The sequence below is a fragment of the Poromitra crassiceps genome (genome assembly GCF_964638095.1).
Source record: "Poromitra crassiceps genome assembly, chromosome: 4".
In the NCBI taxonomy this organism is placed as follows: domain Eukaryota; kingdom Metazoa; phylum Chordata; class Actinopteri; order Beryciformes; family Melamphaidae; genus Poromitra; species Poromitra crassiceps.
This window is the reverse complement of record NC_139626.1, coordinates 30,071,359-30,092,715: the sequence shown is the minus strand read 5'-3', so window position 1 is coordinate 30,092,715 and position 21,357 is coordinate 30,071,359. Positions and strand designations below refer to the sequence as shown.

Genomic DNA, 21,357 nt, shown 5'->3' with positions numbered 1-21,357 from the left:
CTTGATGGCGGACATTGAAATTAATTATTAGTGTATTAACGCTAATGAAAACATAACACACAAGCTTTTAACACATTTCCCACACACCACAAACACTGTGCCCAGCCCAGCGATTTTATTAACCAAATTGCTCTTGATAGCGGACATTGAAAATAAATTACTGTAATAACGCCAATGAAAACGTTACACAAGCTTTTAACACACAATCGATTTTTAAACATTTATTTCAAAACATCATTGTAAAATTCAGGCCTTTAGCCAAAGCCAAAGCCCCCCCCCCCCCACCCCCAGGCCAGTGAAGTCCCAACAATCTACAAAAACATGCAATAATATAAAATCATAGATAAAAAGTTGAATCATACACAATAAATAAAACCAAAAGTAAAGGGTTAGCCTTCCCAATGGCCAAGGGCAGCATCTGTTATTCTGGCTGAGGCGGGGGGTCAGAAAGTCAAATAACATTAAAATACATTGTATGCTTTGGTGCGATGTAGAATTTTGTCTTTCAATATCCTCGCTGCAGCCTCGCTTGGTGCAGGCTTGGTGTTGTTGCTTCTCACAGGAATGTGTTCCTGTAACGGAGCCCAATATGAGCATGAGCGCCTGGCACCTATGTGCGATTCGAAATCACGCGTCTGTGATAGACTGGTGTGTATCTGCGAGCAGAGGGTAACATCAGGCCGTGTGTTTCTACGTCTGTAATTGCACATATGGATTTCTTTCAAGAGAGGGCTCTGATGCTATCGCGTAGCAACTGCGTAATTGAAGAAATGTGTCATTGTTTTCCTCCGGGTGGTAATTTGGCTAATGTTCGTCGTAGATACAAGATGGCTGCCATAGTTAATTATATGGGGGGGGGGGGGGGGGGGGGTTGTATTTTAGAGATGATAGTGGGGATTCTCATGGTCTGGTTGGAGGATTTTAAGAGCGCTGCTGCATTGTGCTTAAAAAAAAAGCAACATTTTTGGGATTAAGGACTGCAGGACACCTAGGGCTGAGCGATATGGTTGAAAACAATATCACAATATAATCATAATGATTTTTTCCACTATCGATATATTTATCTCAGGATATGGCTCAAAATCTCATTAAATCCAGTTGAATGGGTCTTCTAGTTTCTTCATACCAGGATCTTCACCCTAGCTTTAAAAATGACCTCTGAAAGACAGTAATGTCGGCCTGCGGACACTGGCGCCCTCACGATTTTGTGGTGGCGCCTGGTGCCTACGGGTATTTGATTGAGCGGTTTCATACAAAGCGTTACGTTAAGTTTCAATTTGACGACAAACTGAGACTTTCTTGACATGCAAAGTTATTTTTTAAATTGAGGAAAAATCACGTGTACTTCATGGCACAATTCAAACGGGATCAAAAAATGATTGTCTTTCGCCGTTCACCACCTCATATTACTCATATTTTTTGACGCTGTACGTGCTGAAGCAGGAAGTAGGCGGTGACTTTGGCTCTCTATAGATACAGCAAAGACGATGGGATTCAAGCAAGACAGCCCAACTTCAACTCACTTCCTGTCATTTTTGTCATGTGGGTTTTGCCCATGGTTTTCCACGCACACGCCCACTTAGGAGACTTGGGGCAGGTCTGAGTCAATGGTTGACCACGCCCATTTAGGAGACTTGCTGCTACCATTTGCTAGAATTGGCGGAGCCTGCGGTGACCCATCTATAGTAATATAATATCTAAGGATACAGTCGGTCTGTGTGTGGGAACACCCACAAAGCGTTACTTCCGCTATCGTCGTGTCAGTAGGACGAATGGTAGGACAGTGGGGGAAAACCCCCCATATATTTCAATGAGCTGACTCACCAAAGGAAGGTGCTGCGGCCCTACAGTGTAGGGCCTACTACACTATGGGATTGGTGATTCAACAGCAGGTATATGTGTCTGTTCAGATGTGCGTTTACTGCGGGGTTTGAATCCCCGATCCTTTGGGGTTTTAGACCACGATGATTAAACCATGAGGGAGGGTGGAGACCATAGGCTGCTGAAAAGGAGACAGGTGGACTCTCATTTTAAAAGGATTTGGGCAGAACAGAACCTGAGAATGTGGGTCAGGGTAAATCAGCCAACGCCGGGCTGAGACCCGCAGTGATTTGGATTCTGCTGTAAGACTGCGTGCGTGTGTGTGTGTGTGTGTGTGTGTGTGTGTGTGTGTGTGTGTGTGTGTGAGAGAGATAGACTGCGTGTGTGTCTATGAGAGAGAGAGAGAGACACTGCGTGTGTGTCTATGAGAGAGAGAGAGAGAGACACTGCGTGTGTGTCTATGAGAGAGAGAGAGAGACACTGCGTGTGTGTCTATGAGAGAGAGAGAGAGACACTGCGTGTGTATGGTCTTCTGATTAAATTATTCTGAATAAATGCAGTTCTGATATTGTTAACAAAGTGGTGGCGAATCACGAACTAAGCTTCGTTAATTAGCACAGTTTAGTAACGATAAACACATTATCATTATGAATAAAAGACAAGGCCTCTCTGAAGTCATGCCTGCAGCGTTGTTGGAGTGTGTGTGTGTGTGTGTGTGTGTGTGTGTGTGTGTGTGTGTGTGTGTGTGTGTGCGCGCGCGTGTGTGTGTGTGTGTGTGTGTGTGTGTGCACACACGCGTGCGTGTGTGTGTGTGCGCGTGTGTGCATGCGTGTGTGTCAGGGAGGAAAAGAGTGAGTGAGAGATCACCTCTCAAACAGCTGAGGAGCTAATAAACTCTGAGCCAAATCGGAATGATTTAAAACAATCCAAAATAAGGTTTGTAGCCGCATTGCTGACGTCTAAATGGCCTTTGAACCACGTTTTTTAATTGTGATTCCTAATTAGTATTGAGTAGTAAGCTATTGACCATGTGGTACGGCTAATTAAGCCATCAAGGACATTGACTAGAGCTGAGGGCAGCATGTACAGTAAGGCTACACGCTTCCAAGAAGAGGAGAATGGACCCTTGCTGTTGGAGACGCACACGCACACGCACACACACACGCACACGCACACACACACACACACACACACACACACTGCTGTCAGTTTGGCCCGTTCAGCTGTTCCTAAAGGGGAGTTCTATCTTTAGCTCTTTGTGCTCTTAGCCTCAGCATCAATTATTCCCTGGCAGACGTTGCCCCGTCAGGAGACTTCCACAGTTACCCATGATGCCCACTCATATATATGTATATATATACTATATATAGTATATATATATATATACACGAGGGATCAGCCGAGCAGTATTTTTGTAAACAAACCACGTCTCCGGGGAACGTTCAGGAGCGCAAATCTCAGAGAGGGAATTAGAACGGGAAGGCACATGGTGCAAGGTGGAGAGGCAGCAGGTGTTTCCAGTGAGCAAATAGACAGATGAAACCAATTCAGGAACACAGTCGTCGTTTATAGAAGAAAGGAGGACTTCCCTACAGCTTTGCAACAATCTCTGACACTCGGGACAACTGTTGCCAAAAAACTCATTCTGAAAGAATGGAAGTCGTCCTCCTCTTCACCTTCTTTTCACGTGTGGCTGATGGACATGATCTCTGTTATACAGATGGAGAGACTGCAGGTCCCTGAGAACCAACTCGCTTAGAAGGTTCTCGGCTGTCTGGGACCCGTTTTTGGCCTACTTTGACGAGGTTAAGATTAAGAATGACAAGTGACTGATGTTAGAGGTGACGGATGACGGATGACTTATCTACTCTACTCCACCTGCTGTCATGTCAATTATTAATTAATCGATTGTTAAGAATTTGATCGATCAAACATATATTAACTGATTATTTTTATTTTATTTTATTTTTTGCTGAAATGATTTAACACAAGGGTGCAATTTAACTTTCACCGCTTAACCTATAGAGGAAAAATAAAATCTAATACCCAGGCAAAAAGTCCAGTGTAGGACAGTCTAGTGTTACCAGTGTGTTACTCGCTAAAAGACAACAGTATTCATTGTAACCATTGTAATACAATGTTGAAATACAGCATGAGTATGCTTGGTTGATTAACTTGTTGTGTGACGTTAGGCCTAAGGACAGGTGTCATCTTGTATTTTCTATGTCAAAAGCTGTTTTTCACATCAATTAATCAATTAATTGATAATTGATCGTTAACGCGACTGATCAGTCGATGCAGAGATGTATTCAAATTTGCATCCCTACTTTCCACAAACGCACATTTCAATCTTTTGATTGTCAATTCAACAGCATACTGTGATGAAAATATTCATAAAGAAGAGGAAGGGGGGTTGTCCACTGGTGGCGTCCAGAGTTTGTGGACTGAGCTCACTCAGGCCGGCATCTCATTTTCCCTCCTTAATTTCCCTGCCTTCCAAGTCAAGTCAAGTCAAGTTTATTTGTATAGCACATTTCATACACAGAGGCAATTCAAAGTGCTTCACATAAAATGGATGACAGGAAATAAAAGAATAAAATAAGAGAATAAAATGGACATTTAAAAGCATCACAACAAAACTTTAAAAAAGAGTATAAAAAGTGCATTAGGCAACAGGCCTTTCGCAAAACTCAGTCCCCTCCTTATGCAGTCCCTCCAGTCCTCTCCTTATGCAGTCCCTCCAGTCCCCTCCTTATACAGTCCCTCCAGTTCCCTCCTTATGCAGTCCCTCCAGTCCCCTCCTTATGCAGTCCCTCCAGTCCTCTCCTTATGCAGTCCCTCCAGTCCCCTCCTTATGCAGTCCCTCCAGTCCCCTCCTTATGCAGTCCCTCCAGTCCCCTCCTTATGCAGTCCCTCCACTCCCCTCCTTATGCAGTCCCTCCAGTCATTACGTCATTTGGCAGTCCTCTCCTTGTGCAGTCCCTCCAGTCCCCTCCTTATGCAGTCCCTCCAGTCCTCTCCTTATGCAGTCCCTCCAGTCCCCTCCTTATGCAGTCCCTCCAGTCCCCTCCTTATGCAGTCCCTCCAGTCCGCTCCTTATGCAGTCCCTCCAGTCCTCTCCTTATGCAGTCCCTCCAGTCCCCTCCTTATGCAGTCCCTCCAGTCCACAGTCCCTCCAGTCCCCTCCTTATGCAGTCCCTCCAGTCCCCTCCTTATGCAGACCCTCCAGTCCCCTCCTTATGCAGTCCCTCCAGTCCGCTCCTTATGCAGTCCCTCCAGTCCCCTCCTTATGCAGTCCCTCCAGTCCCCTCCTTATGCAGTCCCTCCAGTCCCCTCCTTATGCAGTCCCTCCAGTCCGCTCCTTATGCAGTCCCTCCAGTCCGCTCCTTATGCAGTCCCTCCAGTCATTACGTCATTTGGCAGTCCTCTCCTAGTGCAGTCCCTCCAGTCTGCTCCTTATGCAGTCCCTCCCAGCCTCAAGTAAAGTGTAATTGCGTTTTCTAGGCCTGATTTCCATACTAAATATGCATCCTTCCATCCATGGGAGAGCCAGCAGCCCAGCTCAGCTTGGTCCTGGTTCTCATCACTGTGCGACAGGCCGCCTTCAGTTCAAACACCAGGGTCATCATTACCCCTATAGTTATAGTAGTTAGTTACCGCCAGCTTCAGCGACACGACAGCTCAGCACTATTTCTGTGTTTCCAGAACAATCTCTCCAAATGGAAAAAAAAGACGCTTCCTCCGTTTGTGGAGCAATTTGCTCATGAGTTATTCATCAACGTGTTCATTTATTTACTTCTTCTGTCACCCTGTTTGTTTTGTTCATTAGCCTGTATAGATATTGACCCACCGCTCCCCTCACTGCCCCCTGCAGTCTCTGCGTGTAATGAGTCTGCACCCAGCGGCACCCAGCTAATCAATGGCGGCTGGTGTGCTTTAACCCATTGATACCTGATGCAGCATTTACGTGTATATCCCTCATTTGTGTGCATATCCCTTTAAGACCACGAACCGTGTTAACGCAGTTCGCGGTCTTAAAGGGATACACACACAAATGCTGCATCAGGTATCACTGGGGTAACTGGACGGCTCCACTGCCCGTGAGGACGCTCTGACCGGCAGGGTTGTTAGCTGCCATATTGTCTGTGCAACGTCTCATTATGACACAGCCATACATAAGCTTTGAACAGTAGCAGCTGCTGTGCTATTTCCCTTCCCCTCCCCGTCTTTTTCCTGCGGAACCTTTGCGAAAGTGTCATATCACATCACATCACATCACATCACGAGACACGGTTTGATATCCAGATCATTGCTTAGTCAGCCGTTTGTCCTAGTTGCGGCTATATTGTTTTAGCTGCACTGGAGACATCTGGCATCATCTTATTAGGTGAATGTTGCTTCTCTAAAGCCATGCTCATGCTTGCCTTCTGTAAAGAAAGATATTGGTTGTGTCTAATGCAAGGAAGCTTAATATCATCTAGTTACCTAACTAGATGATTGTTTAAGTAGGTATCTCATTTTAATATAGGTGATTAAAAAATAACTTGTTTCAGACGTCCTCATTCTTGAAGGTAGCATCGCACGCGATAGGTCACACTGGTGCTGTTTCCATTGAATAGACGGACCTTTTCTGACCAAGCTTGATGAAGTTGTTTCCCAAAGCATTTGGCAATAAATTAGTATACAACTGCATGGCTGATGGCTGTTTTGTCTAACGTTATTATAATCTAAACAGGTCGAGGCTTCACAGGTGAACGTTTAATTGTTTTTACACTTTTAATTTGAAGGCGAAGAAGGGAAATGGTACGTGTGAAATGATAGAATTGACAGACCAGTGTCAATTCAATCTACGATCACACCATTTCCCGTTTCGGCCTTCAAATTAAAAGCGTGAAACCAAGCTAACGAGAACATTGCATTTCACCAACAAATTGGTAACGTTACTTAAGCAATGACAGCTTGTCATTTAATAAAGCACGGTTAAAACAAACTTAACTTACACTTGAAGGTCTGCCATGCTACTATCCTCCTGGCTGTACAGTGTAGTCCTGCTTTGGGGCACGCGGAGCGGGTTTTCTAAACTAACGTTAACGTTAGCAACCTAACTAGCCGGCTGATGTCCACAACAGAGTCAGGTAAGATGCTTCCTACTAATGTTCAAAAGTGACTTTCCTGACACTGTACAAACATCTGACTGCAGTGAAATTAAGTAAAGGTTGACGTTATTGACTATTCTAGAATAAAAATGAAAAGAAAGTGACAGATGTTTGTTATTTAGCCAACGTTGTTTCACTTTTTTCTGATGCGGTCGGCTTTGTGGCCGTCGCCATTAGGGGCTCGCTCGGGCTCGCTTCGTTCTTCTTCGTCGTTTTGGAAGGGGCGCAAGGTATTATGGGATACCCTAACAGATTCCCCACAGGAATCTGAGGGCGGCTGTAGAAAAGGGTCCATAATGGCCCACCATCAGGCCTGTTCTTGGGGCAATTGATGCCCACGAACCAACGCGCCAACGACGTAATGACGATGACACCGCCGTGACATCATCAATGATGACGTCAGAGTTCACCTGTGAGGTCATCGGCGATGTCAGGCGGTCTAGGCTGACTGTGATGGCAGACGGGACTTTACGGGGTCACCGATGATGTCATACCTCCTCGGACGTTGTGACATCACCAACGATGTCAACAAGGTGTTCTGTGACGCTGTATCCTACTTCAAATGTCTTACCTTCCTTCCTTCAACCGCGTCCGAGGACCGACATCTCTGTGATTCTAACCGATCACGGCCCGTGAGCCCTCAACTACGATCCAGCACACTTCACACTTCACCCGAGGCAAGCCCACAAGCTTCCTTACACCACCAAAGTGTGCATGGTATGGTTGCTCGAAAATTATCCATAACCAGGTACCTAGAAAGGTTGCAAATTCAGTGAACTTATGTATCAAACTGGTTTCAGACAGCCTAATTACAACTTCTTACCTAGAAATGCCACCTATATTGCTCATTCACTTGAGAATCAGACTGTGAAGGTTTCCCCCTGGTTGTGAGAAGCTGGTCAGACATCAATATCTTTGATGCGAGGTCTGACGCATGAATTCTCTGTGCAGTTATCCTGACAGCTCTTTGCCGCAGCTGTCAAAATAATGGCGTCGGGTACTTTTCATCCTAAGCTTCTATTAAAGAAAGTATCAATTGCATGTAAAGTAGTGGCTCAGGCTCGCCTGCAGGCTGCTGCAGTGCTTCTGCTCAGCAAAGCAAACCTGGAGTCTGTGATAACATGAGTCTGTCACCCAATCCCCCCCCCCCTCCCCACACACACACACTTCACACTCGAATAGTTCCGCCCACAAATGTGCTCTTTAAGGGAAAATCACTTCGATAACCCATTTCTTTCTGTCTGAGCGTCTTCCACCTTCACATTTGTAGTCTTGTTCAAATCTAGGGCTGCAACTACCGATTATTTTCATAATCGATTAATCTGTCGATTATTTTCTCAATTAATCGATTAGTTGTTTGGTCTATAAAATGTCAGAAAATGGTAGCAAATGACGATCAGTGTTTCCCAAAGCACAAGATGACACCCTCAAATGTCTTGTTTTGTCCACAGCTGAAAGATAATATCAGTTTACTGTATGGTTTACTGTCATACAGGAGTAAAGAAACCAGAAAATATTCACATTTAAGAAGCTGGAATCAGAGAATCTAGACCTTTTCTCTTAAAATTGGCACTCAAAACGATCAATCAATTATCGATTATCAAAATAGTTGTCCCATTAATTTTCTGTTGATCGACTAATCGATTAATCGTTGCAGCTCTATTAAAATCATGGGCATCTTTTGCAAGGGTTAATTTCCTAATCAATCATGAATATGCAGCTGCAGTTCTATCAGGAATTTGCTTAATTGAAGAGTCAAATTGCCTTTAGGATATGCCGAACAGTAACACTGTTCATTATTGCGGGAAGTAATGAATTGGTGTTGGAGTGTGAAATTCTCCGTAATAAAGATTTCTGGTTTACTGAGAATTGAGTTATTGATGGTGATCACTCAACTCAATCACTAACGTTCCTCCCCCCTGCTCTCCCCAAGGGGGCAGAAAAGGTGATAATTGGTTGTTTATAGCCCACACACCACATGGATGTAATGTTAATACTTTCATGGGAGCCAGCTTGCTTAGCTACAGTAGGGGGGAAAAAATAATTTCCCTCAGTAACAGCCTGCACATTTTCTCTTTGTACACACACACACACACACACACACACACACACACACACACACACACACACACACACACACACACACACACACACACACACACACACTCACTCACTCATTACAACACACACTTTCCATTTGACTTAATGTCCTGCATTAGGTCTGTTTTAATTAAGCTGACCTATCCAATCTGTTACATGTTCGCTATTCTTTCTGTCTTTATAGAGAGCCAAAGTGAAACGTCACTTCCTGCTTCAACACTGTACCAGAGATTTTCATCCGCCATTTATTTTCCCATAGACATTTCGTAAAATGCTTATAAAAAATTGTTTTACTTGGTCAAACCAAATGGTTGCGACATATTTAGAAACAGGAGAACATAACATTTCACTCGGACCACAACAAAAAAAATGCAGATTTAAAGAAAATATTTTTTCGATGTTTTTTTTAGTTTTGGTCCAAGTGAAATGTTCTATGGTCTCTCCCGATTCTAAATATATCTGAACCATTTGGTTTGACCAAGTAAAACTATTTTTGTAAGCATTTTACGAAATGTCTATGGGAAAATAAATGGCGGATGAAAATCTCTGGTAAAGTGCTGAAGCAGGAAGTAGGCAGTCACTTTGCCTCTCTATAATTTTCATAGCAAGTGCAAGTGAATAAACTTTAAAAACAGCATGTACCTATATCAATGCGGTGACTAAGGGTGCGTTCGGAAATAGCCACTCCGAGCACCAGAGCGCACACCGGACCATTCGTAAATTGGGAGCGCCATTGTAATGTACCATTAGATCCGTGCTCTCATTTCAGCGTGGAGCGTCAGAGTGGATTTACGAACGCACCCTAAATATTTGCCGTTTTGTTCCAAAACGGAACACTTAGTTTTCTCTCTCCCTTCTTGAAAGTGGCAGAGGGCTAAGTCGTTTGAAAGCGCAGCATGTCTACATGTCAGTCCTTGTTGCTTTCAACAGGCTGGTTTCATAACGTTCCTCAGAAAGACTATTTTTAATGGTGGTTTCGTTTGGTGGTTTGGCATTTTGAAAGGCCATTTTCAATGTGTTTCTTTTTATCTTTAGACAAAGAAAGACCATTTGAACCAAGTCAAAAGGAGAATTCCACATTTATCCCATGGATGTTCTGTTTTTCTGTCTCCTCAGATGAGCAGTAAGCGCTCCAGCAGCTTCCGACGCGCCATCGCCAATGGCCGCCGCACGCTGCAGAGGGAGATCCTGCTGGACGAGACGGGGCTGGGCGTGTACAAGCGCTTCGTGCGCTATGTGGCCTATGAGATCCTGCCCTGCGAGACCGACCGGCGCTGGTACTTCCACCAGAACCGCCTGTGTCCCCCGCCTGTCTTCATGGCCATCATCACCATCGTCCAGGTGAGACCGAGTTTGCGGCTGTTGATTTAGTAACTCCTTAGACAAATCTTGTGTCATCAGAAGTGTATAGTCTATTCCTCTGACTCAGCCTAATGGGTTCAGATATTTCTTTAAAAACCCCAACCCTTGGATACAAGGTCAGTAAGCGCTCCGGCTTCATTCATTGGCCGATTATTGTCATTTGGAGGAAACAAAAGCACTTAAGCACAGCAGCCTGCATGGACCGGCGTCGAATGGCTGCGGATTAGACAGTAAATACAACCTACTGCTGCTCAACAAAGCCTTGTTTCCCCTGAATTCACCATTGTGAAGAAAGCCAAGTGCTGTTAGAATTAGGATACTTCCCAATGGCACCGAATGCTCTGTAATGACAATGGGGATATGATAATGAATGTTCACGCTCGTTTCAACTCATTTCTCTCTGAAAAGAAGCTAATGGAGTTGGACCAGATGTGTCTTTTCCTGCATGCAGTAATTATCTCCAGCAGTCTAATAGTCAACAGTTTTAGTTTAGTTTTTAGTTTTCTTTCCATGTCATGCCATTTCTGGCCCATCCCACATAGGATTACAAGACACTATCACACCAAAATATATATAAACATATAACGTCAACAACTGAGGCATGAAGAAAGAAAACATCATGTCTCTAGCTTTCATGAACCAGTTTTGTTGTTTTGGTCGGGGTAAATCTCTTCACTTGTGTGAGGGTGATGTCACGGTGATGTCACGGTGATGGCGTTTCTCTCTGGCCCGCAGATCATTGTGTTCATGTGCTATGGCATCATGCTCAACAAGTGGGTTCTGCAGACCTACCAGCCGGACTTCATGAAGAGCCCGCTCGTCTATCACCCCGGCCACCGGGCGCAAGTGTGGCGCTTCTTCAGCTACATGTTCATGCATGTTGGGTAAGTGTACAAAGCCCCCCTCTCACTGGGCGTCTCACTGCACTGCGGTGGTGCATTACCTGCCTACCAACACGAGGGTCGCAGGTTCGAGCCCCCGCGTTACCTCCGGCTTGGTCGGGCGTCCAGACAGGCACAATTGGCCATGTCTGCGGGTGGGAAGCCGGATTAAGGTGGTGTGTCCTGGTCGCTGCAATTAGTGCCATCTCATGTTGCCCGGGGGTGCCTGTTCAGGGGGGAGGGGTGCTGGGATTAGTGTGATCCCCCCACGCGCTACGTCCTGCCGGTGAAACTCCTCGCTGTCAGGTGAAAAAGAAGCAGCTGGTGACTGCACATGTATCGGAGGTAGTCGACAACTCTCCTCAGATCGGCAGAGGGGGGTGGAGCAATGACCGGGACAGCAGGGGGAATTGGCCAAGTACAATTTGGGAGAAAAATCTGGACAAGAAAAAAAGAATCTCTTAGAACAGACGAGTTGGCTCCCGCAATTTTCAAATGCCTCCGCCTACACGTCTCTTTACGGGGATGGAGGGTGATTGGAGAAATACAGGTGTTTCTCCAATCACCTGCATCGGTTTGAACTTCCTCCGGTCTGCAGCGCAACTTCCTTTGACCAGGCTCTGTGGGCGTGAAGTACAGACTGATGCATTCACAGAATGTAGAAGAGACAGTCTGGCTTGAGAGACTACCTTCTCACCGACCAGTAGATCATTAACTCAGATGAAGACTGATACACGGGAAGGTCTCCTCCCTCACCGTCATGTGTGCCTCTCTGTCCTCTCTTCAGTTTGGAGCAGCTGGGGTTCAACGCTTTACTCCAGCTGATGATCGGCGTGCCTCTGGAGATGGTCCACGGCATCTTACGAATAAGTCTGCTTTACATGGCGGGAGTGGTGGCCGGTGAGTGTCAGTGGGCTGTGCACGGAAAAGATAAACCCATTAAGTATCTGTATTTAGTGATGTAGCAGGTAATTTAGGGTTAGTTATATGTTTAAATATGTATATATTTTTGACATTTTTATGCTTTATTGATAGAGTTACAGTATGAGAGACAGGGCCGGGCCTCATAGGGTATATTCGTGCTCCACCCGGCCAGGGATAGTTATCATATGTTTAATACAGATTTAGTGTTAAAAGGTGAAAATGAGACAAGGACATCAACAAAAGAATATGCATACATTATTCTCTATCCTCTGTGTCTCTTTCCCCCCTTTTTTGGACGTGTTTTGTGCACAAGCCGACATGCATGAGAGGCCTGTTTTGATCGTTTTTATATACATGACCTGGCCCTTTAAACAATACAGGTCACTAAGCCACACGGCAGCAGAATGAGTCAAGGTGAGTAGAGGGCGGAATGAGTCAAGGTGGGCAGAGGGCGGAATGAGTCAAGGTGGGCAGAGGGCGGAGGGCGGGCTGCACCACTCGAGTCATTGTTGACAAGAAAGCTCATTAACTTCCGTCCTCTGCCCAGGCAGTTTGGAGATTGGGGATTTAAGATCCACACTGATTATGTCATGTTTTTTTTTTTTTTTGCTGTCAGTCTGTAATTGCAGAAATCTTATCAACACTGAGGCGTAAACCTCTTTTCGTCTTTGATCCGCACTGTGAACAGCTTTTTCCCTGGGATCTGCTCAATCTCTCGCTAACCGTTATTTGAGTTACTGTCGAGCAGCAGCCCTAATTCATATCGAGTGATATCCATTCATCTTCACTAACCTGATTTTTAGCCTTTCCTTTCTGTGGGACTGAAAATCCAAAAACCTCATTTCTCCATTTCCTGTCTTCTCTCTGCACACAGTAAAATGGAGTTAACGCTCCTCAAAACTCCTTTGTGCTAGCTGAAAATCAGTCAGACACATGCACGCATACGCACGCACACACACACACACACACACACACACACACACACACACACACACACACACACACACACACACACACACACACACACAGTGTCACACACACACACACACGCACACACACACACACACACACACACACACACACACACACACACACACAGTCACACACACATCACACTTAACACTCGTGAATTATTGTAGCTTTGATTTATTTTTGCAATGATGACGGAGAGACAGAAGGAGAGAGAGAGAGCAGCCAAGATGACAAAGAGAGAGAGAGGGAGAGGGAGGGAGAGCAGCCAAGATGACAGAGAGAGAGGGAGAGAGAGAGCAGCCAAGATGACAGAGAGAGAGGGAGAGAGAGAGAGAGAGAGAGAGAGAGAGAGTCAGAGAGAGAGAGAGGGAGAGTCAGAGAGAGAGAGAGAGAGAGAGAGAGAGTGAGAGAGAGAGAGAGAGAGAGAGTCAGAGAGAGAGAGAGTCAGAGAGAGCAGCCACAGGAGTTGGAGGAGAAAAAGTGGGCGAGCAATGCAGGGTTTCTCTCTGGGGAATTAGCCTAAGTGCAGTTTGTGATGCGATGCTGTGTGGAGATGTACTCTGCAGTCTGAACCAAGAGGGAAAAGAAATCTGTATCGTTGTCAAAAGTATCGATAAGTGTCTATCCTAAAAATTTGAAACGGATACAATAATCATTTGCAACAGTATCGATACCAGCAGTGCTTTCTCTTAATGAAAAATCAAACATACTACCGACTTTTCCCTCCCTATCATTGGTGGGTATCTGTTGCTTCAACAAGCTAAATGTGTTGTGATACGCTGATGACTAGAGCATGGGTAATCTGCTGTGTTGTGATAGGCTGATGACTAGAGCAGGGGTAATCTGCTGTGTTGTGATAGGCTGATGACTAGAGCAGGGCTAATCTGATGTGTAAGTGCAAAGTTTTTAATGAGCTCTGTCAGGCCTAGATTATGGAGAAGCGTGCGTCTGTCTGTCCAGCTGCCCTTATTTTTATGCCTCTTGATGTGCTGTCACCCCCGCCCCCCCATGGTATCAAAAATGGTATGCGGTATCGAGTATCAATATTTTATTTTCCTGGGTATCGGTATCGAAGTTAGAAATTCTAGTATCATGACACCCCTAGAAATCCATGAGCTGAACATAAAGGCCAACATCTGTATCACCAAAGCTTGAATTTGAACTGCATTTATCACTGCGATCAAAAGTTGAATTTGCATTGCACAAGTTGAATCTACGTTGAACGTACTAGTTTGAAATTGAACTTGATTCTTAATTCCGTTCCACTTGCATTGGCCGTTCGAAGTAAATAAACCGTAAAATACACTTTCAGATCCAGCTCTTCTGCTTAGGCCTCCATTTTCGGACATCTGCAGATGGTGGAAAAGCAAAAGAGGGAACAATTCAGCCAAACACCTGGACACTGAGGGAGAGGAGGTCCACGGTCACAACGCCATGGACGACTTGAGTTGTGTAATAACTTGACCTTCTGATTCTGCTCGATGGAGTTCAAATTGAAGCTGTGCTGGCACAAACGTCAGCCAATAGGAAAGCAGGCCATTAGAGAGGAGAGCAGTTTGTGAAGGAAGTGTGTGTGTGTGTGTGTGTGTGTGTGTGTGTGTGTGCGCGCGCGCGTGCGTGCGTGCGTGCGTGTGTGTGTGGAGGGAGGAGTGTTAGTTCCAGGGTTAACGAGGCTCATTAACACTCCGATGGCAGTTTGTCATTTGGAAGGCGAGTTTTAAAATTGGACTTGAGGAGATGACATCGCTGTACGTCCTTCCTTACATCTCCCATGGCTATATTACTTGTTCCTCTTCTCCCTCTCCATCTCTTTACATTGTTTGTAATGTGCGTTGTGGCTGCATAAAGTGTCTGGCCTGATAGGATGATAAAAGTTGCTTTGCAATGCCGACCAATATTTGATTTTCAATCTTTTAGATTCTAAAAGACAACTTGAAGTAGAAGTTGTGGTTGACGAAGTCGCCTTGTTTTGTGATTGTTTCACAGCGGTTATCTTGTAAAAGCGCTCAAATGAACACATTGAGGTGTAAGCTGGAGCATGTCCTTCTTGTTCCAGCACTGAGCTATAGACGGGTTTTTTGTATACAAACATTAGTGGGTGCATGCGCGCGCAGGGACAGAGGATGACGAGAAACGCATTGAGCTGATCGCCCATTGGTTCAACACAGGTGCATCACAAACCCGCAGTGAAGTGTAGAAACTTCAATTTTATATCTGTTCCAAGCTGTCACTCTACATTTTACATAAATACCACCTGTAATGCCTACATTAACAATAAAATAAGTAATCTGAAGGGCTGGGTCATTTGAGCAGTTAATAACAATAACTGTCAAACTAGATGAATGATGAATAGTTTGACAGTTATTGAGAGTTGATTTGAGTTAATGAGTTATTAATTTGAGTTAGTGTGGACCAGTGATGTCACTGGTCCACACTTTAACACTCAATAACTGTCAAATTAAATGACAGACTTCAAAACCGTTTACAGTTTTCTGATATACTACTGATGTTCTAATGATACAAAGCTGGTTGAAAATGGGCAGAGTGTTCCTTTAATACTGTATAGATGGGTTTCTGTGCAACATCATCACATACTGTAGATGCGCGCGCATCGCCGGGGTAGAAAGCCGCTCCACACATTAGACATGTATGCTCCACACACTCGTTTGAGTTGACTGCCGCCTCGCCTGGAAAGCAGACGAGAGTGTTCCTTTAAGTGTTCCAGTCAGTGTTGCCAGATACAGCTGATGGTTTCCAGGCCAAAAGGTGTTCAAAAACTAGCCCAAAATATTTGAGAAGGAAACCTGTCCAAAACAAGCGAATCTTCCCCTCCACAGTAGCCTACCAATTAGGCTACAGTAAACCAACTTTGATATTTTTACGCAATCGATATTTCTAAGCAATCCAAACGAGCCCAATTGGGTGGAAAACCAGCCCATCTGGCAACACTGGTAGCTCCCACCCAAAGGTTGAAAGGCATCGTTTGATTGTCGTGGAGCAGCGTGGAGCAGATGTCACTCAACAGAACTCTGGTGCGTGAAGTCGTGCTTAGATTCATTCCGACAAAGCGGTTCAAAGGGGCCGCTTGCTGCGCACCGGCCCAAAAAACATGCATACATCATTGACATTCAACATTACAACGTGGTGCTACCAGTCGCGTAAGGTGCTTATGTGCTTGTAGGAGATATTGTGCATGGGATCCCACACAAGCGGTCCATGAGAAACCCGCCGGGCGAGTCATCGTCACCTCTAACCTCAGTCACTTGTCATTCTTAACCTCGTCAAAGTAGGCCAAAAACGGGTCCCAGACAGCCGAGAACCTTCTAAGCGAGTTGGTTCTCAGGGACCTGCAGTCTCTCCATCTGTATAACAGAGACCATGTCCATCAGCCACACCTGAAAAGAAGGTGAAGAGGAGGACTTCCATTGCCTCAGAATAAGTCTTCTGGTGACAGTTGTCCCCTGTGTCAGAGATTGTTACACAGCTGTAGGGAAGTTCAGATAGGTCTCCGAGCAGCCGAAGATGGCGAGTTCTGCCTCTGGCTCCAGGGTTATTTTGTAGACCTTTAGAGTACCAATCAAATATTTTGGCGCAGAATAGGAGCTTTATAATGAACCTATTAAAAACAAATACAAAACAAACATCATATTATCGTACATTATCATATAAGACTTAGACTTTTTTGACATTGTCAGTATTGGTATTTTGTTGTTTAGCTGAACTTTCCCTTGGCACAATTTCTTTTGACAACCACTGCTCTTAGAAGGCTCACACACTCACACACACGCGCACGCGCACGCGCACACACTCACACACACACACACACACACACACACACACACACACACACACACACACACACACACACAGACACACACTCACACACACACACACACACACACACACACACACACACACACACACACACACACGCCTACACCTTTGGCTTGAGTTTGTACACAAACAAGGAGACATCAATCAAATGAAGAGACTGTGAGCAGGTGAGCTCCCTGCAGTCGTTTATCTTCCAGCTCAGTTGAGGCCAAAGTGGATCTAACAAAGTTTTGAGTTGATTTCATGTGTTGTCCATTTTGAGTGTAGTCGTTTTAACTGCGGAGTAATCACATTCTTACATGCATTTAAGACTCACTTTCTGGAGCAAATATGAAGTTTACATAGAAGACTTCATGGGAGAGAAATGAAAAGCATGATAGCTAGATAGATTGGATTACTATGCTGCATTTCCCTCTGGGATAGAGTATCCACCACCTATCTGTCTCCCTCCCTCATCTCATTGATCTGCCCAACCGTGTGTGTGTGTGTGTGTGTGTGTGTGTGTGTGTGTGTGTGTGTGTGTGTGTGTGTGTGTGTGTGTGTGTGTGTGTGTGTGTGTGCACGTGTGTGTGTGTGTGTGCACGTGTGTGTGTGTGTGTGTGTGTGCGTGCACTCCTACATGGTGTTTTCCAGTGTGTTCTGCTTTCATTGACCCTCAGTCTTGTCCACTCTTTAAACTTACTAGTGCACAATACCCGTCATGCCCCCCCCCCCCCCCCCATGGGTACATTGTTTTTGTCCCACTGACAGCATCAGTGATGTCATCAGTGAAATCATTATTGACCAAAATCATCTTATGACATCACTGATGATGTCAGATACACGGACACTGCTGGAATTATAGATGATTGTTTGTGGATGATAGACATTTCCCAGTGCTTTTGATTACTGAGTGAAACCCTTAATTTTTGCTCCTTTTCCGGCTTGTTGCTCATGGCTGTCTGGTGTTTATATTCATACAGTCTCAATATGGCTGTCTGGTGTTTATATTCATACAGTCTCAATATGGCTGTCTGGTGTTTATATTCATACAGTCTCAATATGGCTGTCTGGTGAATAGCTGCCCAAAACACCGGCCACCAAACGGTGATCGTGGCTTAATTGACCTGGACGATGACACAGTGGTCTGGCTCGCTTCAACGGAGCTGAAAGTAAGAACAAACGCCAGAAGAAGAAGTTGTTGGGCAGTGGAGCTCTCAGGTTGTATTGTGCTCAGTGGTTGTTGGGCAGTGGAGCTCTCAGGTTGTATTGTGCTCAGTGGTTGTTGAGCAGTGGAGCTCTCGGGTTGTATTGTGCTCAGTGGTTGTTGAGCAGTGGAGCTCTCAGGTTGTATTGTGCTCAGTGGTTGTTGGGCAGTGGAGCTCTCGGGTTGTATTGTGCTCAGTGGTTGTTGAGCAGTGGAGCTCTCAGGTTGTATTGTGCTCAGTGGTTGTTGGGCAGTGGAGCTCTCAGGTATTGTGCTCAGTTGTTGTTGGGCAGTGGCGCTCCTCTCAGGTTGTATTGTGCTCAGTGGTTGTTGGGCAGTGGAGCCCTCAGGTTGTATTGTGCTCAGTGGTTGTTGGGCAGTGGCGCTCCTCTCAGGTTGTATTGTGCTCAGTGGTTGTTGGGCAGTGGAGCTCTCAGGTTGTATTGTGCTCAGTAGTTGTTGGGCAGTGGAGCTCTCAGGTTCTATTGTGCTCAGTGGTTGTTGGGCAGTGGCGCTCCTCTCAGGTTGTATTGTGCTCAGTGGTTGTTGGGCAATGGAGCCCTCAGGTTGTATTGTGCTCAGTGGTTGTTGAGCAGTGGAGCCCTCAGGTTGTATTGTGCTCAGTGGTTGTTGAGCAGTGGAGCTCTCAGGTTGTATTGTGCTCAGTGGTTGTTGGGCAGTGGAGCTCTCAGGTTGTATTGTGCTCAGTAGTTGTTGGGCAGTGGCGCTCCTCTCAGGTTGTATTGTGCTCAGTGGTTGTTGGGCAGTGGAGCCCTCAGGTTGTATTGTGCTCAGTGGTTGTTGGGCAGGGGAGCTCCTCTCAGGTTGTATTGTGCTCAGTGGTTGTTGGGCAGTGGAGCTCTCAGGTTGTATTGTGCTCAGTGGTTGTTGGGCAGTGGAGCTCTCAGGTTCTGTTGTGCTCAGTGGTTGTTGGGCAGTAGAGCTCTCAGGTTGTATTGTGCTCAGCTGGTTGTTGGGCAGTGGAGCTCTCAGGTTGTATTGTGCTCAGCTGGTTGTTGGGCAGTGGAGCTCTCAGGTTGTATTGTGCTCAGTGGTTGTTGGGCAGTAGAGCTCTCAGGTTGTATTGTGCTCAGTGGTTGTTGGGCAGTGGAGCTCTCAGGTTGGAGCTCTCAGGTTGTATTGTGCTCAGTAGTTGTTAGGCAGTGGAGCTCTCAGGTTGTATTGTGCTCAGTAGTTGTTGGGCAGTGGCGCTCTCAGGTTGTATTGTGCTCAGTAGTTGTTGGGCAGTGGAGCTCTCAGGTTGTATTGTGCTCAGTAGTTGTTGGGCAGTGGAGCTCTCAGGTTGTATTGTGCTCAGTAGTTGTTGGGCAGTGGCGCTCCTCTCAGGTTGTATTGTGCTCAGTAGTTGCCTTCAAACAGCAACCTGCGCCAGGTATTGTGCTTTTATGTGTGGGCGTTGACACATTGCAAGAATTTTGGCACAAACAGGCTGTCTTTTGAAGCTAAAAGAGGGATTTCGTTTGAAGTTCTTATGATGTATCTGTGCTATGCAGTGGAGGTAGATAAGTGTCCTTGCAAATATATGGCACTGATCCTCTAATGTAGCACACCTTCAGAAAAGAAGATGTTGTACTTTTTGTCCTTGCGGCTCTACTGACAAAAGTACTTATTTTCTGACATTGCATAGTCCCTGGTCCTTGGTCATCATACTGCATCCACTCAGTGACCCTTCATGGATCTACTGGATGAACACTGGATGAGGAGCATCATCTGAAAGACAAGTCCATCAATAGATGAGTCAAAAGCTTGAGACGATCTCGAAGAGATCCATGTAAAATGAAGTGCCACAGTGCAGGGAAGCAGCTGGACTTCTTTGCCTTCTTATTATCTGCCATCTTTTTCCTGTGGTTCTTCCCTCGGGCCAACGCCTCCTCCAGTCTCTTCATGTACTCCAGGAACACCAACAGATCCCAGAAACACTGTCTTTTTCCTGATAGCCCGAGGGCCTCCTCCTCCTCTACCACCTCATACGTTTCAGCTCCAATCAGCCTGCAGCCTCTCATAGCGACAATGTAAGGTTGAGTCTCCTCACCCACTATGTTCCACTCAACTCTGCAGTCAGTGTGATGAGGATGCTGTGCCCAGACTCAGGAGGTTTTTCTCCTGCTTTTTGGTGCCTGCCAGTGTTTTCTGCTAGCGCCCAAGAGGAAAATCGAAGAACTAAGTGGAAAACATCCACTCAGAATCATCAGAGATTTGGGGAAATAACACCAAATTCCACACAATACCGATAAGTGTGTTATGGGGTGTTGACAGGGGCAGTAGACCATGGGCGCTTCCATGACACCCTCCCTCCCTGTTTCCAGCTGCCGGTTGCCTGTTTCCGCCCAGGACCGTTCATAGCGAAAGAGACTGAAAATAATCATAATAATTGTTGTGACTTTGTACCTACCTATGTCTTGTAATGATGCCCCCCAGCACAATAATTTCACACGTGCATAATTGTACAACAGAGTGACAATATCTTGAATCTTGAAAGAGAGAGACCGCTAAAGCTACATTCAATGACCACAATAATAAGAGTTCCGGTTTGGACGTTTAGCCTTCAAAACAAAAGCGTCCGCTATGCAACCACATACTAATTTTAGCCATTTCGGCTAAAATAAGCCCGTACAGTACCAGTGAATTGACATTCACCTCGTTTTTGTAAAATATCGCTGCCATGCAACCACACAACGTTACTATTTTTAGCCATTTCGGATAAAATAAGCCAAACGTTCCCACTCTTTGACAGCGGCGTGCGCCTCCTTGCTAGTGAAAAAACCCGCTGAGAATCATGGGAAACGTAAGTCCAGGAATAAGGTGAATAGAAAGGATTCAAGAAGGTTTGTTTTGTTGCATGACAGCAAGCTCATGGTGTCACATTTGGGAAAAGATGTAAACAAAGAATGTGCCATCAGGAGTGTTGTTTAGATCAGGGGTTTCCAAACCTTTCCATGCCAAGGGCCTCCAAATAGAATAACTAGGCATCTCGCGCGCGCTCGATTCCTAGGCTCGCCTAGGAATTTATGTATGTCTGATTTATGTAGATATCAGGTAGAAGCGTATGCATTAGGTATCTGCTGTAAAGTCTATGGACATTAGGGGTGGGGGAAAAAAT

At 45.5% G+C, this 21,357-nt stretch overlaps 1 protein-coding gene across 1 annotated transcript in view; it reads left to right on the top strand.

Annotated features, from left to right (window-relative positions):
- The window catches only part of rhbdl1 (rhomboid, veinlet-like 1), a gene marked incomplete at both ends in the record, with an annotated part of 75,210 nt that overhangs the window by 23,246 nt on the left and 30,607 nt on the right, over nt 1–21,357 (top strand). The window contains 3 exons of the mRNA XM_083636267.1: nt 10,194–10,418; nt 11,175–11,323; nt 12,108–12,220. Coding sequence (XP_083492393.1) covers nt 10,194–10,418; nt 11,175–11,323; nt 12,108–12,220 — 487 coding nt within the window. The remainder of the gene's footprint in view (nt 1–10,193; nt 10,419–11,174; nt 11,324–12,107; nt 12,221–21,357) is intronic.